This window comes from Pagrus major, chromosome 14 (assembly GCF_040436345.1).
Source record: "Pagrus major chromosome 14, Pma_NU_1.0".
Taxonomy (NCBI): domain Eukaryota; kingdom Metazoa; phylum Chordata; class Actinopteri; order Spariformes; family Sparidae; genus Pagrus; species Pagrus major.
In genome coordinates, this window is record NC_133228.1 from 21878221 (window position 1) to 21888787 (window position 10567).

General features: G+C 40.1%; 1 protein-coding gene across 1 annotated transcript; it reads right to left on the reverse strand.

The window, feature by feature from the left end:
* Positions 1–15: 15 nt before the first annotated feature.
* On the reverse strand, positions 16–10301 carry gnsa (glucosamine (N-acetyl)-6-sulfatase a). Its single transcript, XM_073480490.1, has 14 exons — positions 9974–10301; positions 8479–8538; positions 8142–8348; positions 6970–7035; positions 5044–5142; positions 4720–4887; positions 4546–4628; positions 4169–4287; positions 3831–3934; positions 3306–3407; positions 2883–2993; positions 2684–2794; positions 2371–2531; positions 16–2103 (listed from the first exon to the last, which is right to left on the reverse strand). The coding sequence occupies exons 1-14, from the start codon at positions 10133–10135 to the stop codon at positions 2028–2030; spliced, it is 1629 nt and encodes a 542-aa protein (XP_073336591.1). The 5' UTR covers positions 10136–10301; the 3' UTR covers positions 16–2027.
* Between the last annotated feature and the right edge of the window lie 266 nt (positions 10302–10567).

The window sequence follows — 10567 nt, forward strand, 5'->3', positions numbered from 1 at the left end:
GACCCGGACCCTCTGTGATATTTTGAGAATCTTTTATTTGGACAAAAACACACAAGCCTAAAATACATCTTCATCATCATCATCATCAAAATCTGCTCTGAAAAATAAAACTAAAGGTTCCAAAAAAACAACAAAAACAGTTCTGACAGATCGGAAAGTGCATCAGTGAATTGAAACAAAGTGATCGGTTTCAAGAGGAAAAATAATCACCATGTGTGTGTCGAGTCCCGCGAGTCTCCGACGGGACTTTAAATCTCAGTGTCGTCACATTAAACACCGAACAAACTGACTACAGAGGAAGAGAGAGCTGTACGAGTGAGTTACAGTAGCAGTGAACACATGAAGAATCACCAGTTTGTCTGCGAGAAAATAATTCACAATTAAAACGAACACACAAAAAAAAAGATTCAGTCTTTTTACAACATGTCATGCAGATGAATCGACTTTCTGAATGTCACCGTGCTGCATTTAATACTCAGGAAGTTTCCCTCAAAAGTCTCCAAGTCAGATCTTTGGTTGGATTTTTAATAATCTGCAGATTTGTTTTTTTTAATTCAAAAGTGAATGCATCGCCACAAAATACTGGCTGTAGGCAGCTTGGATGTGAAATATCAGTCTTTAATAATCTAAAGTCCCCACAGAAGGAAACATGGAAATGTGACAGAGACTTCGAGGCAGGGCCACAAAAGACTGAAACCCAGAAGATGGGAAAAGGACTTTTATTTTGGCGGGATATATCCTCTATCTTTCCCATTAGGAAGTTAATCTCTGAATGTAATGAAAGTCTAAAATCTGGCTCATTGAAATGCTACAAGCATGAAATTATTAATAATGTATGATTCAGAAAATTCATGTTTTTCTTAGTTGTGACTTAAATAAACGTGATTGATTTAAAAACCAACCCGGAAATCAATAAGATAACAAAACACCTAAAAAAAACAAAGACAAAAAGTGACGATTATTTTAAAATTCATGAATGAAAAGGTGCTTTAACACAGCTCACAGTCAAAATAAAACACTGAAATGATGTCGTCTGTCTGCAGCTTCACGGTTGATTCTTAGAAATTATTTCTCGACTATTTTTAGTCACAAAAGTTGCTTTTTACAACATTAAAAGGAAAATCTGATGTCAGTTTACTTTTGCCAGGAACAAGAGATGACGTGATTCTTCTGTTCATCCGACTTATTGTGACAAAAAACAGTCAGAAACCTTGTTGACTGTAAGCGTGATGTCTGGGGGGAGATGTAGTGAATGACCTCTGTCATTAGGCACTCGTTTCTGTGAGATCACTGTGTTTTCAGTTGGACTGCCTGTTTATGTAGTTTGACTTCCTGTAGGTGGCGCTCATCAGAATTTAAAATAGCGAATGGAAACACACGTACATTTGTATTTTCTACTTCTTACTTTCTGTTCAGAAATTGCGCTGCATTTGGATCAAAACCGAGCTACAGTAAATGTTAAAAGTTAAACATCTGTGTTGAATGGAAATCTCTCATGTTCATCACGTCCCCGTCCATCTGAGTGCAACTTCTTGGTGATGAACATAAAAATTCCCACCCTCTTGACGACCATCTGAATGCACCAAAGAATTAATCAAAACCCCCGAATTTAGACGCGTAAATAAAAAAGGCTTTTGTCAACTGGACCACTGATATGACGATATTCTCAGCAGAGAGAAAAACAGACGTGAATTTATCAGAAATGTGTTATTTGTTGCATTAACGGCCTGCGAGTGTGAATCCATCCTGAATTATCTGGCTTCCCCGCACACCTACTGACAAACTTACTAAACGGCAGCCCAAACTGGAAGCTTTGAAGGTGGGTCCTGCACCCAGAGAGGCCTCCTGTCTCCATGGCAACCCACCTATTCCCAAATTATGACCCCCCACCTGATCCCTTCTCCATCCGTCGACAAAGAGACTGGCTCAGGAGGCCTGAACACAAGGCAACAACAGCAGGAAAGGCTGAATACAAAATACAACACAGCCCTTCTTCCTCCGTCTCCTCCTCCTCCTCCTCCATCCGTCTACTTCATCTTCTGTCTGAGTCTGCTGAGCCGCCAGCTGTGGCTCGTAAACATCTGTCGAGGGTCAAATTTATACCTGAGAAAACACGAGAAAGAAGAGTTGATGTTTGAGTTTTAGAAAGTCCAACAAATGGTTTCAAAGCACATTTAAGTTACCAACTACTTTAATAATCGATTAATCATTTAAGTAATTTTTCAAGTAATCAAGTATTTTGGTTTTAGACTGTTGGTTGGACAAAAGAAGCAATCTGAAGACGTCACTTTGGGCTCTAAGAAATTGTGATGATACTACTATTTTTTATTTATTTATTTTTAAATAGAGGTGTTTTTCCGTGAAACAGACCTCGGATCGTACACGCCGGGCGTCCGACACGACTGTCCGGCGCAGGACTGCAGCATCATCAGCCGGTGGTTCATCTTCTCCAGGACTTCCTGGTCGATGGTCTTTGCGATGTTGGTCAGCTGGAACGGGTCTGCTGTCACGTTGTAGACTTCTACAAACACCTACAGAGGAAAAACAATCTTGGATGAAACTGCTGTCAAACTGTTAAGTCTACCATGTTGTCATTCTTGATTCTACCACCAGATGGTGTCACAGTAAGGCATCTCTACATGCACATAGTGGCAATAAAATGTTATAAAAATAAACATTTCACCTCATTATCGTCAAACTCGCAGTACTGCAAGTTGGCAGAGGGGGCGACGGTGCGCACGCATGCATAGGTGTTGTTGTACGAGTCCTCACACACACAGTCTGGGAAACACTCCTGAAGAAAGAGGAAACCCAAGAACAGAGAATTATGAGTTTTTCTGCTTTATTTCTTCCACAAATGATTTTAAAGTTTCTCGTCGTACCGACACTCCCGGCCCCAGCAGCGGACAGGCGGGGTCCGACACGTTACTTCCTTCTCCTTCATACTCCACCAGGATGTCTGTCCTCCAGCTGCTGCTGTTCACCTTCCCCTCCTGGTGACACACAACACTGGATGTGAGCATAATAATAATATTTTTGTGAAAACCATTTATTGATGTTGCTCATTGGTTCCCGGAGGTGAAATTCAGGTGTTGCAGCAGCACAAGGTCAGAAAAATATTTGTTAATTGTTAGAAGCATACATTTTAAGGGAATGAAAATGTCTCATTCTTAGTTTGCAAAGATTTGGGGTCCCTCGTTGGATTATATTAGGGGGAACAGTGTTTAAACAGTGCATTTGTTAATGTCTGTGTCTCTAGAAACAATCTCGAGTCAGACACTGGAGAAGAAAATCATTGATCTCACCATCACAGGCAGGAAGGACATGCCGTCCATCTGCGTCTTGTTGACGTCAAGGCCAGCGATGTCCAGGATGGTCGGACCGAGGTCGACGTTCGCCACGAGCATCTGAACACAAGAGGAACGTTAACGTATTATCAGTGTGTCTCCCTACAGGACAAATATTGATTCTGATCTATTAAACTCTTTTGAACTTTTAATGTGTATATTTTATTATTTAGCATTTATATGCATCTCTTATTGTCTTCTATGACTTGTCTAAGAGATCTGCTGTCCCTGTGCCCATGTACATCTGTGCCTTTAAAGAAAGGTAAATAAAGTCTTCTCAAAGATGAAAAAGCATATTTAACATTCATGCAGCCTTCAGTACGGATCAAATTTTAAAACTACATCATATAATTTGCATCAGACAACCCAGTGAAACATGAATGACTAAAAGCCAACAAGCAACCTTGATCTAACCTTAGTTGCAATAATAGATTCAGAGCTGGCATATAACACAGTTGTGTCTGTGTCTGTGTGTGCGTGTACCTGGCTGGTCTGGTTGGGCTTGATATTCGGTCCTCTGACCATGAGAGGAACTCTGATGTCAAACTCGTAGAGCTGCCGCTTATCCAGAGGAAGAGAGAACTGACCTGAAAGGAGACATGAGACAATTTTTAAAACTTCATGTCACGATTATCTCGGGCCAAAATGACTTTGATTCACAGCATTATCCCAATAATCACTCAAATATTCTTAATAATGTCACTTAGAATCACTTAGGCAAGAAATATTGTATTGCTCTTTGCTCCAAACTTAATTTCACTCCAAGGTTTTGATAAATTAGAGTAAAGACGTCGTCTCTTTGACACATTAAAGTTACGTACCTGTGTGGTAGCCGTTGTCAGACGTGAAGAAGATGTACGTGTTGTCCAGTTCACCTCTGACCTCCAACCTCTTCACTATTTTCTCCACCAGGTCGTCCACAGACAGCAAAGTTCGCCACCTGCAGGAGGCAACAACAAGAAACCTGCCGTGAAACTCTGAAATAACAATTGTTTAATAGCCGGAAATAATGCTTAAAACTGAGTGCGACGAAAAAAGACCTTAAGAAAGACAAGTAGAAAGAGAAAAGTAGAGGAAAGGTGACAGGAAGTGGGTGATAACAAGGAGGAGAATAGATGAAATGCAAAGAGAGAGCAGAGGAACTGAGGAAGATAATTAAAGAACACAAAGAGGACGGTGAGAAGCAGCGTAGGCTGACCGTTTCCTGAAAGCATCATCCAGAAACTGAACAGACGAGTTGGTCATGGGGGTTTTAGCCTGTCTGATCAGCCAGTGTTTGTCCTGAAGACAGAAAACAAGAAAACAAACATTTGAAAAAGGAGGTATTTTAAAGTCAGTGACACGAGAAAAGTCTGATGATGAGACGTCGTACCTTCCCGTGGATGTTGAAGTTGGGGTCTCTGGGAGCTTTGGTGCTGTTGAAGCTGTCCTGGTACTGAGGAGCGGCCGTCCACGGGGAGTGAGGGGCCGGCGTGGAAACCATAATGAAGAACGGCTGGTAGTTTGATTTATACTGGAGGAACTCCAGAGACATGTTGGCCTGACAGACAGAGAGAGAAAGGATAGATGAATTATACCTGAAGTTATTGGTTAATCTGACAAAGTTACGATGTAATATTTTCTGCAAACGTCTATTGAGGACATAAGTATGACAAAAACTAAGATAATATAAAATGGATTGGATGAGTTGTCTCACCAGAACATCTGTCAGGTAGTCTTTGCTGTAGTCTGCTCCATGTTTCTGAGCCTTTCCGTTCACTGACAGAGTGTAGTTGTAGTATTTTGAGTTCTTCTCCTGGAAAGCATAAAAAACTTCAATGAAATACTCTTAACACAACCCCTTTAACACAGCAAGTGTTTTTATTTTCCAATGAGACATTTTCCAGCTTGAATTAAACAAATATCACCACATTGCTGGAATTAATCTGACGGCGGTGCTGTAATAAATCTGTAGTTTTATACTAAATCACTTACAGAGGGCTGATCAAAGTTTGTTTAATAAGACCCGGGAACGTGAGTCAAACCAAGAAAAGGATTTAATTTTAGAAACTTTAATCCAGCCTTAAAAAACGCTTTGTATAAAGCAAATCTTATAATTGGATTACCAGTAGTTATTTCTTAGATTTTATGTGGATGTATAGAGTCACAGGCTACACCAGTTAGGATTAGCCCTCATCAATAGGGAAATGTACAGAAAACACTGGACTGACGGGTGCTTATAAAACCTGACATAGATCACAAAGAGTCAATAATTTGGTGGAAGCGTATATTGGTTGACATGTTGCCTTCTTTCATAAATTTAGTGTAAATGATATAATCAGATGAAACAGTGTTCAAACAGCTGCTACATGTTGGAAGGTAAGACGCACGTTACTGGTACAGTATATAAGGAAAGAAACAACTTATAGTTTTGAATTTAATGCCGAATTTACAAGAAGGCACCAATTACTTAGAGTATGACGCAGCAGTGTTTTGCAAAGTTTGTTTAGTTTCTCCTCACTCAACAACTCTTAAATTCAAGCGATTTGTAAGGATGTCTGGGGATGTTGCCATTACTAGAATCATCTATTCATGAATTTTTCTGAAAGTTAAGTGAGCAGATTCAAAACGTTGTTAATTCCAGTTTCCTCACGGTCACATGCACTGACATGTGATCTTCATATCATCACTCACTGAACGACACGGTAGCTGTTTGACATGGTTTCCACTCACCAACTCTACAGAAACTATATCAACTACATGAGTTTCTCTGTGTGTTATGATAAGCTGTCAGGTCATGAGACCAGCTTTCACATCTGTGTTTGTTCTTTAACAGTGAAGATAAACTGTTCTCCACTGCGGACACGACCTCTGTGTAACGACTTCTGTAAACCAGTCAGAGACGGACGGTAAATTCAAGAAAATCTAATTTTGGCTTATTTGTTAGTCTGGCTCCTTGTGCAGACAGCCACCAGTCAGAGACCACATAAACTTTATACTGACATGTGAGGCAGACTGAACTCTGATCCACACTCTGAAGCACTGTTACAAAGGATGTTAGTGAGCTAAATTCAATCTTTTTTTAATTTTATTTGATCATTGTCTAAACATAGAGTTCAACTTTCCTCCCAGACTTTGTTTTCAATTTTTAAAGGGGAGCAAAAAAACCTCTGACACAATCTCACAATCTCTAATCCATCATGTGATACGAAAACTCTCCAATGGCGCCCACGAAGATAGAATGATTAGAAGATGATTAGAAGAGTAAGGTTAATGACCTCCTGCAGAAAACAAGTGTAGTGGATACATTCAACACTAAAGATCGATAATAAAACAAACACTGGCCCAAAAATAAAAGTCTGACTCTAATGCAGGAGGAATATCTGGCCATATTTTGTGCAATATTGCCTCTAAACAACACAAAAACTGACGTACTCACAAGCTTCTTAGCAATGTGACTTGTTTTGAACTTTCTGAAACGAGCTGAGCTGGATCTGGATCAGTAAGAGGTTCAGGTTTTTTTGTGATACAACCAGTTTAACAGCTAAAAGGCTTGATTCTGCCTAAACCCGAGCCTTGATGCCAGACAGGAAGGAGCCGCAGAGCAAATCTGTGTCTGATGGGTTTAAAGTTTCAGTCTTACCAGTCCGACCCAGAAGTTCCAGCCTGGAGGGACGTGCTCGACTCCACCAGCCTCTGAGTGCCCGTACTGCAACACACAACATATAACGAGTTAAATCACATAAACGCACAAAAGGATATAATAAGATAAGACTTTTGATGCCTCATCAGGACGTTTGGTAATTACAGCAGCACAAGAGAAACAAGATACAGATAAGAAGACATGATGCAAACCCCGAAACCAGTGTGCATAAATATATGATATTAAAAAAGATATCAAAAAAGTCGGCGGTTAATTGAATAGTTTACAATTAATCTATTTAAATTGCAGCTCTAGTTGATGAGATATTTTAGTCTGGACAAAAAACGGTGAACCAACTGATATTAGCAAGGATTAAAAACTGTCCACACTACAGGACCTGTATGGTGACCTGTGGTCAAAGGTCAAAAGGGTTTGGAAACACAGGAAGGAGGAGAAGGGAAAGTGGGAAGTGTGTAACCACTGTTAAGGGTCATTTTCTTGCTATTTGGGTCAAGTGAACGTCCCAGTTCCTCATTTTATCATCTGTTTATCACAAGGGTAGATGCAACTTTGCGAGTCTGGACTTTAAATTGTATAAAAAGGAAATCTTGTGACTGCTTTCACAATTAAGAAACACCCGATCAATGAACAATTTCTAACTGGACGTGTTACAAAAAACTCTGAATGAAATCACTGTCTTTTCCAAAGATTTTATTTTTTGGGCATTTTTGCCTTTAGTGGACAGTTTTGTTCGTGAAGAGAAATTAAGGTGGTGATGTCGGTACCCATTTGGCTAACAAGGTACTCAGAAAATGGCTCTTTTTTTGTGCACTTATTTACATATTTCGTCAGTTTTTCCACATGCCCTGAGGACTGGTTGTAGACTGGAATATGGACCACAGCCAGAACTAAAGCTTCATCACTCTCCATATTTTTGGACGTCAAACTATTCCCTCTGTACACACTGATAAACAGATTTACGGGCAGTTTCAGGAAGAAGAAGGGGAAGTCCGTCTCCTTTCAAGTGCAATTAGTAGATGTAAACACAACTAAACTATTTTAAAAGATTAAGATAAGTGCAGTTTTTTTTCCATCTTGAACAAATTAAAATAAAAAATACTTGCAGTAAAAAAGCTGGAAATACACAAGCATGGAGTCCTATCGTCTCTTACCTGGTTAAGATATTTCCCAGCGAAGAAGGTCTGGTAGCCGGCGCTCGCCTTCAGCATGGCGGGGAAGGTGTGGGCCTCCTCGCTCTTCTGCCAGGCTTTGCTGCTGCAGTTCCCCTCTAACGTGTTGTTGATGACATGGTGGTTGTGGGGGTATTTCCCCGTCAGGATGCTGGCTCGACTGGGGCAGCACAGTGGGCTGGCAACAAACTGAGAGGGAAGATGGAGGAAAAAAGGATGTGAGATAGAGTCTTTTTACTGATTTTTTAGCCACTAAATGGGCCCCAATGAGACGTAATACAACAGCGAGGGGGACGATAATGATGCTGATGATATTTACAGCGTTTGTGAACGATATCCCGGCATCACCAATTAGTTTTTTCGTCTTACTGAGTGGATTCTGGAAGGAAAAGAGAGAGATGAGACAAATTAGCTGCAAACGTTTTCGTTTTTTCTTTATAGCTCAATTATCTCAAATTGGGAAAGAAGCTCCCTTTTTTTGTAGCCATGACTAAACTTGTTTTTTCTATGAAAGAAGCCCACCGCGTCAGTACCTAAAATGGACCCCAATACTGTGTCCTCTCATGCAAAAGAATAGGAATAATACAAGTTCACCACCGCTGCTTGTGATGAATAATATATAAAAGCCCAGATCACATGTTTCTGGACAAAATGGAGTAACAGCTCTCAGTTCAGTGTGCCACTGTTTCAAAATATCCAGTTAGACAGGTAAGAATATTTCTAAACATATTCATGTTGGGTGCAGCAGGACTACAGCTCGGGGTCGTCTGATATGGCTTTTTTAGGGCTGACACCGATTATTAGAAATCAAGGAGACTGAAAGTCGATATTTGGGACCGATAATCATTTGCAGTAAAAAGAAAATCTTTGTGTCAACATCCAGTGATGAAATACTGCTCTTATGTACAATTTTCAGGTCCTTTACTTGAGTATTTCCATTTTCTGCTACTTCATACTTCCTCTCCACGGCGTTATCTAATACATTCAGGTACTAGTTGCTTTGCAGATTTAGATTATTCAGTGTTTATAGGCTGTTAATTATGACTTGTTAGCAATCAGACATTGTCGTGGGCAGGACCAGTGTGAGAGGATGATGCGTCAGAGCCAAAGTAGCACATTTTTAAATTAGTTTAATTTATCGACAATCTGAGGGAAAAATCACAGATACGGATAATCGGAAAAAATGCTTTTCAAATGATATTCAGATTGTGATATGATTCATGATTAGTGAGAATGATCATTTTCTGCATCACATCATCAGTATCCTTAAACTTATAGAGGTATATTAAAAAATTAAAGAGTGCAAATTACAGAAAATGTGCTTTTGTTCACATTGTAGATATCAAAACTTGCACACCAGAAAACATGTAGGTTGATCTCTATTAATCCTGACTAAAATACCTCTCAAAGCAGCTCCAGTCTTTAGATTGTTTTGCTATGAAGAGGACAACAACCTACCATTCTGTTTATGCCTCTTAAATTGGCAGAATTTTGAATGGACTTTGGTGTCATGTGTCCTGCTAAAAGAAGGAGGGAGGGGTGTGTGGAGCAGATTGGAGCAAGAGATAAGGCTGCTGACTCTGTGACATGCCTACATGATGTTGTCTGTCCAACCAGGAGGAATGTGAGCGGTCAGCTTAATCACACTGGACTAAAATGTCGAGTTTATATCAAGTGATTTCATCTTTTCCCGTGATGTGACTGGAAAACAGCTGTTTAAAAGTCTAGAAAATGAAGTCACGACTCTCTAATAAGCTCCTAAATAATAAACCACATGCAATAAAAGCATAAAAACATTAAAAAACCCCACTCACCAGACCACCAATAGCGATGTCCAAGTCGTCGGTGAGGATCAAAACAATGTTTGGTCTCCGGTATGATTTGGCAAACACCCCGCCGCTCAGGTAGCTCCACAAAGTGACGCAGATTAGGAGACAATTCAATAAACTGCGCGGACACGACCGATTTGAGCCCATTTTCCTAATTTAATAATAAACCACAGGAGCTGTCGGCCTCTTCACACAGCTCTGTGACTTATAGGAGCGTGAAATGTTGTGAGTGAGTCCTCTCCGCAGAGAAAACAAGGAACAGACTCGGCCCTGTTTCTGTTTGAGACAGCGCTTCCCTACTTCCGGGTCATGTGCCGCTCAGCTACGGAAGCCCGAGTCAGCTGATTTGAAGACGCGACGCCCCCAGCATGACTAATGAGAAGAAACAACTGTTATTGAGGTGGATAAAACGGGTATTACTGTCTATTGCTTCGTGTTTTTTTTAATGCATTGTTGTAGTTTATTATTCTGTAAGTAAAAGGAAGAAATTAAATCAATAAAACATCCTTAAAATTGAATATTCACCTGTTTATATACTTTTATTGTGCTGCCTTGAAGCCTCAGTCTGTAATTCTTTAA